At 46.6% G+C, this 14119-nt stretch overlaps 1 protein-coding gene across 1 annotated transcript in view; it reads left to right on the top strand.

Annotated features, from left to right (window-relative positions):
* Positions 1-13018, top strand: part of STX1B (syntaxin 1B) — a 60873-nt gene extending 47855 nt beyond the window's left edge. Inside the window, exons 7-10 of the mRNA XM_083472225.1 lie at positions 3334-3407; positions 4262-4399; positions 5830-5940; positions 8824-13018. Coding sequence (XP_083328351.1) covers positions 3334-3407; positions 4262-4399; positions 5830-5940; positions 8824-8904 — 404 coding nt within the window. The 3' untranslated portion in view covers positions 8905-13018. The remainder of the gene's footprint in view (positions 1-3333; positions 3408-4261; positions 4400-5829; positions 5941-8823) is intronic.
* Positions 13019-14119: the final 1101 nt, after the last annotated feature.

Genomic DNA, 14119 nt, shown 5'->3' with positions numbered 1-14119 from the left:
ATCCTGAGGAACCATGTGGATCTGTGCTTTGTAACCACATTTTAAGTGGGGAGGGAAGGAAAAACAGAAGGGACAAGGAGCACCAAGAGGGGTGTGCGGAGAAGCAGCTGGCTAAGAATGCAGGAGAGGGATTTTACCAGAGGGAGGAAAGGAAGGCAAAAGTTCCCCCACCCACCCACCCAAGCCAGCCAGCTCTCTCTCTCTCTCTCCCCCACCTGCATGTTGCCTGCGAGTCCCTAGACGCAGCAGCAGCACCGGAGCGCGGAGAGGAATTAGAAGGAAGGGCGCTCTGCTTTCCCCTCTGCTTGCCTGGAGGGGAGGGTTTTTCTCTGCTCTTTGTTCCGTTTGAGCAAACACAGTAACGAAACAGAAGAGGGTGGGCAGTAAGACCCTGAGGCAGAATGCAGGAAAGCAACAGCTTTCTCTCTCGGGAGGCTCGAACACACGTGTGGCTGCCTGCAATCAGTTTACCACACCGAGAATGAAGATAAACTGATAAAATAAGGGGGCTGGGTTAAAGCTAAAGGGAAAACCTCAAAGATCCCTCAAGAACATGGCAGGGGTTCAGGGCTCCCGAAGCCGAGCTGCAGCCTTAGAAGGGGAAAATGGGGCTTTCGGAGGTGGTTTTTACTGCCCCGCTGCTTCCAATCTCTTAAAAGGCAAATTGCAGGAGAAGATGCAGCAGTCAGTCACTCTCTCTCTCACTCCCTCCAAGCACCCACGCTAGCGAACAAACACACAGGCAACCACACACTCACAAAGCACACACACTAGCAAACACACAGTCTCAGTGCACACACAATCAAGCGATCAGAGTGGCCAAACCTCCTAGCAAGCACTTCCCTGGCTTCTGCTGACCGCAACGAAGACGACCCTCAAAGAAAATGTGTGATGCACTCGGGCCAGTCGGCTCCAGGGACCACACATTCGCTCAATAACACGCATAGACATTTCCCCTTACTTTTTAGGAGAAAAAATCTGCACGTTATAGAAGGAAAAATACGGTATTTCCTGCCTTCCCTCCTTAGGTCTGGCCTGTTAGGTACGTTTTCCCCTAAATATTGAACTCTCCAGCGATCTAGGAAGGTGGAGGACTCTCCTTCATGTCGGGTAGCTTTCCGTCAGGGATTATTTGCAGTTCTGTGATCCTACAATTGCATTCATCCAGTAACTAGTGAGGAAAGAGCTGAAATATATGACGTTAACGATAAGGACATAAGAAGAGTCCTGAGGATAAGGCCAAAGGCCTGCCCCCCTCCTTCTCTCCCTGAAACAAATTTTTATTTGGTTTTTCCAAAATATAAACATACAAGAAAAACAATTCCCAATCTACTAATTATCAAGATTACTCTGAATCTCCTGACTCCGCCCCCTCATCCCATCCTATTGATTCTATTTTCAACTGCATATCAATACTTCTCCCATTTTTCATCTTCCTAAATTATCTATACGTTCTGTTACATTACATGTGTCTTTAAAATCCTGCTAATGCTTTGACCTGTTTACAATGATTTTGTATATACATTATAAACATTTCCCATTCTTTTTAAAATTTCTTGTCTTCTTGATTCCCGAGCTTCCCGGTTAAGTTTTGCCATTTCAGCATATTCCATCAACTTGATTTGCCATTCTTCTCTGGTCGGGGTTATCTCTTCGTTTCATCTCTGGGCTAGTAGCATCCGAGCGGCCAAACACTTCCCTCTGGTCCTTTGGGATCTTGGCAAAATGTCCAGAAAAATCTGGACGTACGGCAAAAAAAAAAGCTCAACAACTTTTCTGTCCGGATATTCACTTTTTGGAATATTGCAACCCTACCTTATGTTGGGACACGGGTGGAGCTATGGGTTAAATCACAGAGCCTAGGACTTGCCGATCAGAAGGTCGGCGGTTCAAATCCCCATGACGGGGTGAGCTCCCGTTGCTCAGTCCCTGCTCCTGCCAACCTAGCAGTTCAAAGCATGTCAAAGTGCAAAGTAGATAAATAGGTACCGCTCCGGCGGGAAGGTAAACAGCATTTCCGTGCGCTGCTCTGGTTTGCCAGAAGCGACTTAGTCATGCTGGCCACATGACCCGGAAGCTGTACGGTGGCTCCCTTGGCCAATAAAGCGAGATGAGCGCCGCAACCCCAGAGTCGGCCACGACTGGACCTAATGGTCAGGGGTCCCTTTACCTTTACCCTATGGTAGGGCCTGAGGACAACTCTCCACACTTGCGATTCCTGACAACTAGCATTCTGAGGTATCTTGCCTCCAACAGTGGAGGCAGAACATATAGTAGCCACTGATAGCTTTGGTCTCCATGATGAAGATGAGAGTGTTACCGAGCATGTGCAGAGTAGCTTTTCCTCACTGCCTTGTGATGGCCGCTGGCCTCTTATTATCTGAGATCAGGGGGCTGGGCTCGCCCGACAACCCCGAGCAGGCGTGAACACTGAAGTGCGAGGAGCTGCCACACACCAACCCATCCTCAGTTATACTTTGTTGCGGCTGTTTTTTTGTAGCAGCTGCCTTTGCCTCAAAGGGGCAAGTAGCCACTGTGGGTTTTTTAAAGGCAGAGCTGCTGTCTATAGCTAGGTGCTTTCATCCTATTCAATTATTATTATTATTATTATTATTATTTCATTATCTATACTTCATCCATCTAACTGGGTTGCCCTAAAAACGTCCCGATAGAGGGCTGCTTTCAGATGTTTTCTAAAGGTTGCACAGCTACTTATCTCCTTGGCTCGGGGATTGCATAAGTCCATACCCTTCAACATTTCTCTGATGAAAATAGGAACATTCTGGGGTCAAATCAGAAACTGGGACGGCTTCTGTAAATCCGGGACTGTCCCTGGAAAATAAAGATACGTGGAAGGTCTGATGCAGCTTCCTGCTTCCATCGCTGGGCTCTGTTGAAAACAGCTTCTCCATGCAAACCAGGAAGTGACCTCTCCAGACAACAGAGCGACTCTTCTTTTCTTATCTCTGAGACTGCGATCTCCTGAGTGACACGGACACCATTAGGCAGTTGAATGCACATCCGTACTCAGTCCGTTTCCCTCCCTTCCACGCAACCCCAGCGCTAGCAACCCACGCTACACCACTGGGCTGTCCTAAAAGCATATTCTCCTGCCACCCTCTTGCCGGTAGTTGCACGCTTCACTGGTGGACAGGAGCCTGCTCACTTTTACATGAACTGGAAACAAGGAGATCAAAACAAATAATATGCCAGTTTCCTCATTGGGAGGCCAGGGTGCGAATGCTTTGTTGAAGCGATAAAGTGATGCCGCAGGTGGGGACTGTATTATAAAGTGTGGCAATTCATCATGGCTCCGGTCTTCCCTTTTTGCAGCTGGCAGGACAACAACTAACGAGGAGCTAGAAGACATGCTGGAGAGCGGAAAGCTGGCAATCTTCACCGATGACGTACGTATCCCAGAAGCACTCACAAGCATGTCAGACATGGCTGTCTTGTGGTTCCAAGCTTAGGAAAAGACAAGGTTGGGGTGCTCTGCTAGGAAACTGCGCTGCGGGTCCTTGGAATTTGTGGGTCGGACTGGGAATGAAGTAAGCAGGTTCAAGGAGGGGCAGAATGTCAGGCAGGATGCTGAAACCCCAACCACTGATATTACAATGCCCTGTTCTTCCCTGCTTCCCTTCATAGTCATAGGGAATAGAAGTTTGCCAACATTTCTTAACATATAAGAAGCAGGCTCTCCGGGTTCCTCCTCTTAACCTCTTTGGTCCATTGTTCTAACAGGGATGGGGCTGTAACTTGGGTGGGTGCTGTTTTATTTGGGGATGGGGTTCTTTTAAATTGTTTTCAAATGTTATATGTTACTTTGTATTTGTATTTGTGTACTGGGGTATTTAGGGGCTTTTGTTGGGAGTGTACTTTTTATTAGTTTGTATACATTATAGTACTGTTAATTGTTTTAATTATTTCTATCATGTATTTTGTGCTTTTATATTGTAACTTTATGTTGTGAACCACCCTGAGACCTACAGGTATAGGGTGGTATACAACTTTTAACAACAACAACAACAACAGAAGCTGTGGTTCTTAGGACAACAGCCACATTTAACAAGTCTATGTGGTTCTGCCTTTCAATCTGTATCACTGCTTGTCAATTTACATTGTTTATTCAAAATGTGGGATGGAGGCTTCCCCAGAGGGTTGTGGGGACATTGGAGCGCAGGAGTTTTCCTTAGTGCAGAATTCTGTCTGCCTGTCTGTCTGTCTGTCTTTCTTTCGTCTTGACTCGTGTTGTTTCCTTCAGATCAAAATGGACTCACAGATGACGAAGCAGGCCCTGAACGAGATCGAAACCCGGCACAACGAGATTATCAAACTGGAAACCAGCATCCGGGAGCTTCATGACATGTTTGTGGACATGGCTATGTTGGTGGAGAGCCAGGTACGGCCGCAGGGTCAATGTGGAGCTGTCCTTGAAGACGCTGTGTGAGTCAGTCAGTTCACAACGCAGCAGCGAGACAACGGAGAGGATTTGGAAATTTGGTCAAGATTGAAACTTACCTTGTCAGGAAGAATTGCTGCAGTAAAAATGAATGTATTGCCAAGAATGCTGTTTTTGTTTCAAACCCTTCAGATTGTGGACAGAGTGGAATGTTTTGGAAAGTGGCAGAGAGATATCACGAAGTTTGTCTGGCAGGGCAAAAAGCCCCGAATAAAATTTAAGATTTTAACAGATGCAAAAGAAAGAGGGGGGTTTGCCCTGCCGGATCTAAGACTGTATTATGAAGCTGCATCTCTCTGCTGGATGAAAGATTGGTTCCTGCTAGAAAACACTGATGTCCTAGATCTGGAAGGGTTTAGCAATGCTTTTGGGTGGCATGCATATCTCTGGTACGACAAGGCAAAGTCTCACAAACTGTTTAAAAACCATATTGTCAGGAAAGCTCTACTTATCGTCTGGACTAAATACAAGGACTTACTTGAAAGTAAGACCCCGAGGTGGTTATCACCGGTTGAGGCTAAGGCTATAAAATTACGTCCTATTCCTTACCTTTAACACCCTGCATGGCTTAGGACCCCGGTACATTCTCCAGCATTGACCCACCTGTGTTTCTGGGGTCTCCATATGAGGCTCGTCCATGGGAAGCAAAATGGCTGGCAGTGATAATAAAAAAGGCAAAAATAAAAATCTGGAATCTTGAACAGGAGCACTCCACACAGCAGTTCTAGGTCTTGCTTATAAGTAAATAAATAAAATAGTTTCATTGGGGACTACAGACTTCATCACACACACCCCTCAGAAGTCAGTGCAGAGGGATCTCGGTGATTCAGTATAATAGCTTCAGTATCTGTAATTCTAAAATTCTAAAATGAGAAGTCTCAGGGCTCAGTTACCTGGAAACTTCTCTCTCTCTCTCTCTCTCTCTCTCTCTCTCTCTCTCTCTCTCACACACACACACACACACACACACACACACACCTTGCCCTGTATTCTCAGGTGAGTGGCTCCTCTTTGCTAAGAAAGAAAACTTTGTACATGTTCAGAAGCACATTTTCCAAGCTGAGCTCTGACAGCCAACCCCCCCCCCTGCCCCCAACTAGGATTTCATGTTTGTATCCCTTTGCTCAAGTTATTTTGTGGGAGTTATTTTGTGTGTGGAGTACTTCACATGAAAGACTTGGGTTCAAAACCCATGGAGCCATAAAAACCCATTGAATTGTTTCTGGCTAGTTGTTGTCCTGAGCCTCGCAGGGTTGTTGTGGATATGTTAACCTTGGAGGAAAGAGTCAGGATGATCAGATTATCAGCCATAGCCGCTGACTGAATTAACTCGCCTTACCTTCACAAGCCGCCGCTTTCTACCATTTCAGGGGGAGATGATTGACCGCATTGAATACAATGTCGAGCACTCCGTTGATTACGTGGAAAGAGCCGTCTCTGACACCAAGAAAGCTGTAAAATACCAGAGCAAGGCTCGTAGGGTAAGTAGGAGCGGTTGGGACACGGGGCAAGGAAGGCAGAGAGGGGCTAATGTTCCCCTCTAGGCGCAAGAGGCAGTCAGGAACCTGGAATGAGTAAAATGCGTTGGAGAAGGCAGGGCTGAGATCGTAAAACTGAGGAGTCAAGCCGAGTTCAGAAGAAGGGGAGATCTAAGAGAAAATCTCCACAATTAGGAAATTATCTATGGATTCCACATTCTTTGGGAGCGAAAAATAAAGTGGGCACGGTGGCTTCTGTGGCATATTTGCCACATACAGTCGTACCTTGGATCCCAAACTCCCTGGAACTCGGACTTTTTGGCTCCTAAACGCCACAAACCCAGAAGTGACTGTTTCGGTTTTCGAACATTCTTTTGGAACCCAAACATCTGATGGGGCTTCCACAGCTTCTGATTGGCTGCAGGAGCTTCCTGCAACCAATCAGAAGCCGCAATTTGGTTTTGGAAGTCGAATGGACTTCCAGAATGGATTCCATTCGACTTCCAAGGTATGACTATAATTTTGAACCTAAGTGAAACTGCCTTACTTGGAACCAGACCTTTTCTTCTTCTCTTTTGGTACTATCTCCTCTGACTCCAACGCTTCAGAAGGAAGAGTTTCACAGCCATACTAACCGAAACCCTTTTAAATGGAAATGATGGTGACTCAGGGGTGGAGAATTCCCTCCAGGCCTATCTGCCCTGGCCCTCAGGAGTCTCGCAAGGCCACCCATGCCCCTCACTCACCATGCACCACTCTCTCCTTGACTGCTTCTGCCAGCCTGGAATGTGTCATTGAACTGTGACAATTGTTTCTTGCTTCCCTCGATGGAGTGAGTTGTGTGTCCATGTTGTGTAGAAAACTTTGGCTTATGGCATGTAGGCGATTGTAGACAGGTAAGAGTTGTAGGTCTTGCTCCTCCCACTTCTGCCTCTAGCCCCTCCCACTGCTGACGGGTGGCCCCCAGAAGCCTGTCCATGAGGAAATGTGGCCTTCAGCCTGAAATTTATTTATTTGGTTTTTTAAAATTAAATTTCTATAGCTTCCCCACCCCTGTGGTAACTGAAACAAATGGCTTTCTTTCCCCTCTGTTCCTTATTTATTCCTTATAATATTGTTAGGTTGCCTCTCTTGCAAGTCATCTGACAGTACATAGCATAACTGTTTATAAAATCGAGCAACTATTTTAAACACCACAAACTGACAGCAGTTAAGAGCTTATTATAGCTCTCGGCCGAAAGATTTAAAAATACATTTCCACAGCATCAACCTGAAATCATCAAGGAAACGCATGTTGGAATGAGTAAGTTTTTTTTTACAAGAAGAAAAAGCAAATTTAGAAACCTAAATAGAAAGGGCTGGTCATGTATAAACAGGTGAAGAGTTTCATAAATTTGTGGCCAGCATTAGGAAAGTCCTCTCCCTTGCGTCCTGCAACTTGATTGACCTTCCTTGCAGGAGTTTTTATTTGCAATCAAATTTTATGCACACAGACACCGGAGAATTAAAACAGTTAACAATTATCATAGGGACAGAACAGGGATTAAGGTTGTTTTTAAAGGAATCTATGAATATGGTCCTTTTACAATAAAGCTATCAACAAGGGCTCTTGCAATGAGCCCTTGATTAAAATCTGCATATTCATGCTAAATCACACATTTATCAGAAATGTCAGCCTGTGGATCACAACCTGCGACTCTCCAGATGTTTTAGACAACAAAGTCAGAAAACGGGGGTAGCAGGCAGTGTTGAGATTGGAGGTACCAACCGGCCAATCGCCAAGGCTTGCCTAGCTGTGTTGGTGACGCTTTGCAAACCCCAGCAATCACAGCCTTTGTTTGCACACCTTGGTTTCAGACCATGTGTGTCAAAAGAGGTCAGCTGACATCATTGTTATATCAGGTGATTGACAGGTGGGCAGCCCCACCCACCCATAAAACTTGTCCTATGCAGAGTGAGGGAGATAAGGAATTTGCTCACCAGCCAGATCTTCCCCACCCTCCCCAGGCCCATGTCTGATACCAAGCCATCAGCCTTGATGGCATCTTACAGAGCCTGAGAGGTGGGAACGAACTTTCATTCTAAAATAGGCAAGGGGGAAGCTGACAAGTGCAGAGAGAAGGGAGGCTGGCCTATGGAGGAACGCAGTGGCAAGTACTGAAAACCTGATGGTGGTTGGGAATGAGGACAAAGGGGATAGTCATAGAGCTCGAAGGGACCCTGAGGGTCATCTAGTCCAACTCCTTGCAATGCAGGAATCCTGTCCACAGCCATCCTTGGGTGGGCGCGAACCACCAACCTTCTGGTTAATAGCCAGATGCACTGACCCATTGCGCCACAGTCAGGATGGCCAAAGGCCAAGATGGAAATTAAATATTTTGAGGAGGCATTCAAAGAGAGGAAGGGAGGGAGGGAGTCTACTTCTTGGTTGCTGTGTTGGTTGGTGATATCAAACACCATTTGTGATGGATAGCTCTGCCCTGGTCCATTCTCTGGTGGCTGCCACTCAAACTCACATGCATGGCCTGGTGTAGGCCTTTCCGAACCTGATGATTTCGGACTACAACTCCCATCAGCCACAGCCAGCCTGGATGTTGTAGTCCAAAACAGTTGGAGGATGACAGGTCAGGGAAGGCTGGTTTGGTGGGTCTACAGCCACCAGTCAGTTCCTGGGCTTCCCTTGCATCACAGCCACTCGAATCTTGCTGGAAATGTGTTGCTTCGATTGTGTACTGTGCAGGAGTGCACAACATGGCGGCCCACAGTTTGAGACTCAACGCCTGGCCTACCACAGCCTGTTACTAATGCTCGTTTGTCTTTCTTTCCTCCCCTCCCTCCTCTCTCTCCTTTTCCGTATTGCTCCATGGATTTTCTTGGGTAATGTAGAAGAAAATTATGATTATAATTTGTTGTGTGGTTCTCGGTATAGTACTGGCCTCCTCCATTGGGGGCACGCTTGGGTTGTAAATTAAAGCAAAAAAAATAATAATAATATTATAATAATAATTTAAAAATTGTACATGCAGTGGATATAACAGCACATGTTCCAGCTACCTATAGATAAAAACAACTTTATCGGGTCAGCAAATCTAAGTTTGTTGTTCAGCATCATCTTTCTCATCCATTTTTACTCATTTGCTGGACACCAGGGTTCTGCCCAGAATTTCCAGAGATTCTGGGCCTCAACCGGGTGTCTCGTAACCGCACCTCTTCTCCCCCTCCCCTCCACCATGGTCCAAAACGTGTAATTCCTGCCCACCCCGGCGATTTCCCCCTTCATATCAATGGTTAACCCTGAGGGAAGAAATGGTTCGTGGAGCTCTTTTCCCGTCTCAGCGTGGGAAAGGACCCGGCCACGAATCGGGCAGTCATCTCTAAACGGGCCGTTGTTTAAAGTGCTAGGACAGGAGAGATACCTGAAAGGGAGAGGGGGGGAAATAGGTGGAAGCATTAATGCTGGAGTACTAGGCACTAGCGAGGGCCGCGATCTAGCGCACAGCTGTTTGGAACATACTCTGTTGCACGCAGGGGTAGGGTCTGTGTTCAGGTTCCCCCTCATTGCCTGTAGAAAGGGAATGGTGAACGGTACACCTTGCGCAACTGACAGACACTCCCTTTTCATATCTGGCAATGGGAAACCTTGGGGAAAACAGGCGTTTCCAAAAGTAGCATTCGTTGCAAGTACAGTCGTGCCTTGGTTCTCGAACGCCTTGGTACTCGGACATTTTGGCTCCTGAACGCCGCAAACCCAGAAGTGAGTGTTCCGGTTTGCAAATGCTTTTCAGAAGCCGAACGTCCGTCGTGGCTTCCACAGCTTCCGATTGGCTGCAGGAACTCCTGCAGCCAATCAGAAGCCGCACCTTGGGTTTTGAACCGTTTCGACTCCCAGAATGGATTAAGTTTGACTGTATTCCAAAAGACACAGAGACACACAAACAACAACAACAACAACCCTGAAGTTTTCATTCTTAGGTACCTGGAAAAATTGAGTCAATTCTCAGGGCACAATCTGTTCATCTGCTGCATCTTCTTCCTTGTCCGTCCGTCTTCCCCACCTTGTGTGTGGCTCCACAGGCAGAACTTTCCTGCCTCAGGCCCCAACCCCATCCCTTGCCGCTGTCAGAGAGCTGCCCATGCCTGGCAGCATGTGTAAGAGACTAACTGGATCAGCCCCTCAGATTTCAAGGATTATCATGGCGCTCCAGGTCACTTGGGTAGCAGTAAATCGAATCGTTGCATCCAAAAGTTCCTGCTGCTCTAGCTTCCAAAGAGACTCAGTGTGGACTACGGCCACGTTAAATTGGTGCGTTGATAACGACCGCCTTTTTAAAAGATTGCCATATCAGCGGGGAGCAAGCAACGTGTCAAAGCTCACATATCAGCACAGTATTATCAAGCAATATTTGCAGCAGCCAGGAATCTGCTTTAGGGGCGCTAGGAAAGGGAATGCTCCCACGTCGAGCCGTCAGGAAAGCCGCAGATTTTGCTCCTCTCTTACCTCAAAGCTTGTGATGCGAATGTACCCAAGACTAGAAAACAGAGACTGTGGCGTCCAGTCGCCCTGTTTCAACATGCACCAGAAAATAGAATTCTGAACTACTGCTAGCTCATGACTGTGACCAGCCACTCTGCCATTCTCCCACATAGGACTGGATTATTAATTGCACATAGGACTGGATTATTAATTCCGTTCATTTGTATCTGGCAATAAAAGAAAACCAGAGCAAACAACGCTCTTCTGGGCTTCGAATTAGGACCACAACTAGAGGTGACGTTAGCCGTACACTTTGTCCTGGTGTGCATGATGTTTTAAAAAATCATAAATAGCTATTAGTAGGAAGGGGGGTGTCGGAGGATGATCGGGGCTGTGGAGTAGGAGCTTTAACCATTTGCTGCTGCCACCATCTCCACTGGAATCAGGTGTCTTGAAGGCCTGCTCTCTGCAGTGGGACGAAAGCCCATAACCAGTGGGTGCTTCCCTCCCACTGCAGACACGTGGGGAGCAGGGCAGATCCACTCAAAACCATTGCCACAGTCCTTATTTGGTCCAGTGAGTATTTATGTTTATTTTCAAATATCATCCACGCCATGGCTTGCCACATGACTAATGTCGCATCTGCCTTGGCCCTTCGTTGGCCAAAAATGCCACCTTCGGGGCTGCAGTGCTTGTTTAGAAATGTCCCACAAAATGCAGAGTGTACCATGTCAGACTGCAGGGGAGTTCTCACATTTTGAATTCTTCTTCATTTAAAAAACAAAACCCAAAGAACTCTCCCTGCCAGTGGAAAACTAGTTTATAGGTTTCAGCTTAACCTCATCTCCTCCTGGGTGTGCTCGTGTTCTGTTTTCAGAGAGATTCTGACAGGAGGAGAACCTTCTAGAACCTAGCCCCCTCACTTGCATGCTGACATGGATGGTATGGCTCCAGGGGGGTCTTGCTGGATGTGGTGGTTTTGAACATGCAGTTCAGCTCTGAGCGATTTCGAATCAGAAATGGAGACGCCTGTCTTAGTAATCCACTGCCAGAAATCAGCCGTTAACGAAAGGGGCACGGGCAACAGTAGAAGGCTTGTTCATTTTTCTAATAACATTCCAGTTTTCCAGACTTGATGGAGAAGGACTGTCAGGGTTTCTTCCCTGCAGCTCAACGTGGAACTAAAATAAAATAAAATAGTAAGGTTGTTGCTACCATCAGTAGCAAAATAGAAGAAAATAGCCTCAACTATACTAAAGTTGTCAGCTGATGCTCCAGTAGTGTAGACTTACTTATATGGCAATTGGTTCCCTTGAAGGGTGATCCCAAATGCATCAGCTAGAACAGGCTTAATTCATACAGCAGGCATTTGATAGCATTCCATGCAACATCATTTGGCCCATACCTTCCAACACCTTGAAGGCAAAACAAGGACACCCATCTTCCCATATTTTTTTGTGAGAGAATGGCCGCCATTTTGGGCGTCGTGATCTCGCACCATGATCCCCCCCCCGCCCCCTGTGCTTTCTTTGGGCATGGTGGCCAAAACCTTGCATTTTGGGTTGCCGCTGAGATTGTGCTTTCTTTTCAGGGGGAAATCATGGCGCAAAATTGTGCGAGACCATGGCACCCAAAATGGCTGCCATTCTCTCATGAGAAAAAAAAAGGGATGCCTTGGTTTTTCTGAGACATTTGCGGAGTGTGTTGTTCCCCCGCCTATAGTGGCTCTTAAGGGCAGTCTCTACATTTCAGCAGAATCAGGAGGGAAAGCTTTCATTGGACCATTTCAAATTAGAGATAGGGGGTTGTGTGTTTGATAACAAACCCTTCTTCTCAAGTCCGGAATCCTCGTAAAGAGTCAACCTAGCTGTCTCCCTGAAACATTCTTGTTTTCTCTTTGGCAAGAAGTTTTGGAGCGCTGAAAACTCCAGTTGCCCCCCACCCACAGCCCAGCTTGGCACGCAAAGTGCTTTACCACATGGTTCTGCTGAATGTGTGAAGCGGTTCTTGCTTTCAGGTACATGTACTTGGGATCACAGCCTTTGGATCTGGATTGTTGCTTTTTTTACTTGTTTTGATTCCTCTGCCCTGTTCCCTCAGCCGCATTGCCTTGACCCAGTGATCATCTTTCGTGACCTTCCATTATCTACACCGAGCAGCTAGGCTGCTGTGGGATCTCGCTGGCTGCCATAAACGAGAGGTGATCCCTCGCTCTGCCTTCTGTGCATGAAGACCAGCACGAGAACCTACCGCAGGCTAGGAAGACGGAAGTCCTGGGAGGATCTTTAGGTCAATTTCTGCATGCACAAAGCGTCGCTCATGCGGAAAGAGACCCAAAGCCCAAACCCACCTGAATGCAAAAGCAAAGGCATATCCATATCAAAACTCCATGCACAGAACTAATTATGCACAGTGTATAGCTTAGCTGTCGGTTGTATCAGTGCCTGTGAAATAAGAAGCAGTGCTAAGGTACTGATCGCCCTGAAAACATACTTTGGCCATGCTACAGTCGCATTACCCAGCTCTTAAAAACTGGCAAAGTATTATTATCCCATTGGCCTATTTGTGTTAAAATGCACGCCCCTGTGTAACAGTACTCCATTGCTAGAGTATCCTAACGATGCTGTATCCTTAGCAGAAAACAACAACAGCACCTGATGCGATTAGAAGAAGCCACACTCTGACCCTTGCCAAATGTGCTGCAGTATTTAAGAACCCACTTACCAAAGGTGGTGCAGTATTCCGGAGTAAGGTAATACTGTGCCCCTGTGTCGAGTTTAGTGAAATAGCTTTCTGCCTTTCCGAGAAAATAAAACGAGCAATGCAAACTCCGCCAGCAACCTTAGCACCCAAACTATGCATCCTTTTCAGGAGCACTCGGTTGACGTTTGCTCCTTTAAATGGCATCTCTATTTAAAAGGAGAAGAAGAGAGAGAAAAAGCACACCCAATGATTAGATTTTGTAGTAGAACATTAGCTGCTTCTTGGTAGGCTTTTGTAGATCTGGAATTACCTGGAGTGAGTACCAACGATCCAATTATAATATTATGAGTAGATTGTGTTGTGGAGTTACCATTCTGGGGGGGAAATAGTAGTATTATTTTTTAAAAGAATAGCATGAAAAAAAATTTCTCCAGAATGTAACATTTCTCTAGGAACATGTAGGGCAGTGTTTTTCAAAGTTCGGGAGCATTCTTACGTCTGAGATGTTTGAGAGCGTGTAAGAAGTGTTCCCCACCCCAACCCAGTGTTTTTGCATAAATCCCTGTTCTGCCTCCTTTGAGCGGAAGCCAGTTTACTAAGTCTCTGTCTTGACCGTCATTGCATCATCCAGTCCCTCCCAATGCAGAGACTCAGCAGAAATGCCCCATTCCTGGTTGATTTGACAAAGCCCGAGTAGTGAGCATACAGAGATGCACTGGGCAGCCTCCTTTTCGGCTGGGTCATTTGGGCCGACAAAAGGGCACTTCTTTCTTTCTTGTGCTCCTGTTCTCAGTGTGGAATTCCTGGCGTGTTGAGGAATTCCTCAACACACCAGTTATCAAAGATGGCAAGGTCCATATGGACCTGTTCTTCGCTGGAAGCGTCTTCCGTTTCCCATGGTGTAAAGTGAAGTGGACTCTACATTTGATGGTCTCCCTAGATTGTGAGGGACAGAGGTCAGGGAAGCACAAAGCCCCCCACCAACAACCTTTCATGGGCTACCCC

This window comes from Podarcis liolepis (assembly GCF_965112155.1).
Source record: "Podarcis liolepis genome assembly, chromosome: 13".
Lineage (NCBI taxonomy): Eukaryota > Metazoa > Chordata > Lepidosauria > Squamata > Lacertidae > Podarcis > Podarcis liolepis.
This window is presented reverse-complemented; position numbering and strand designations above follow the sequence as displayed.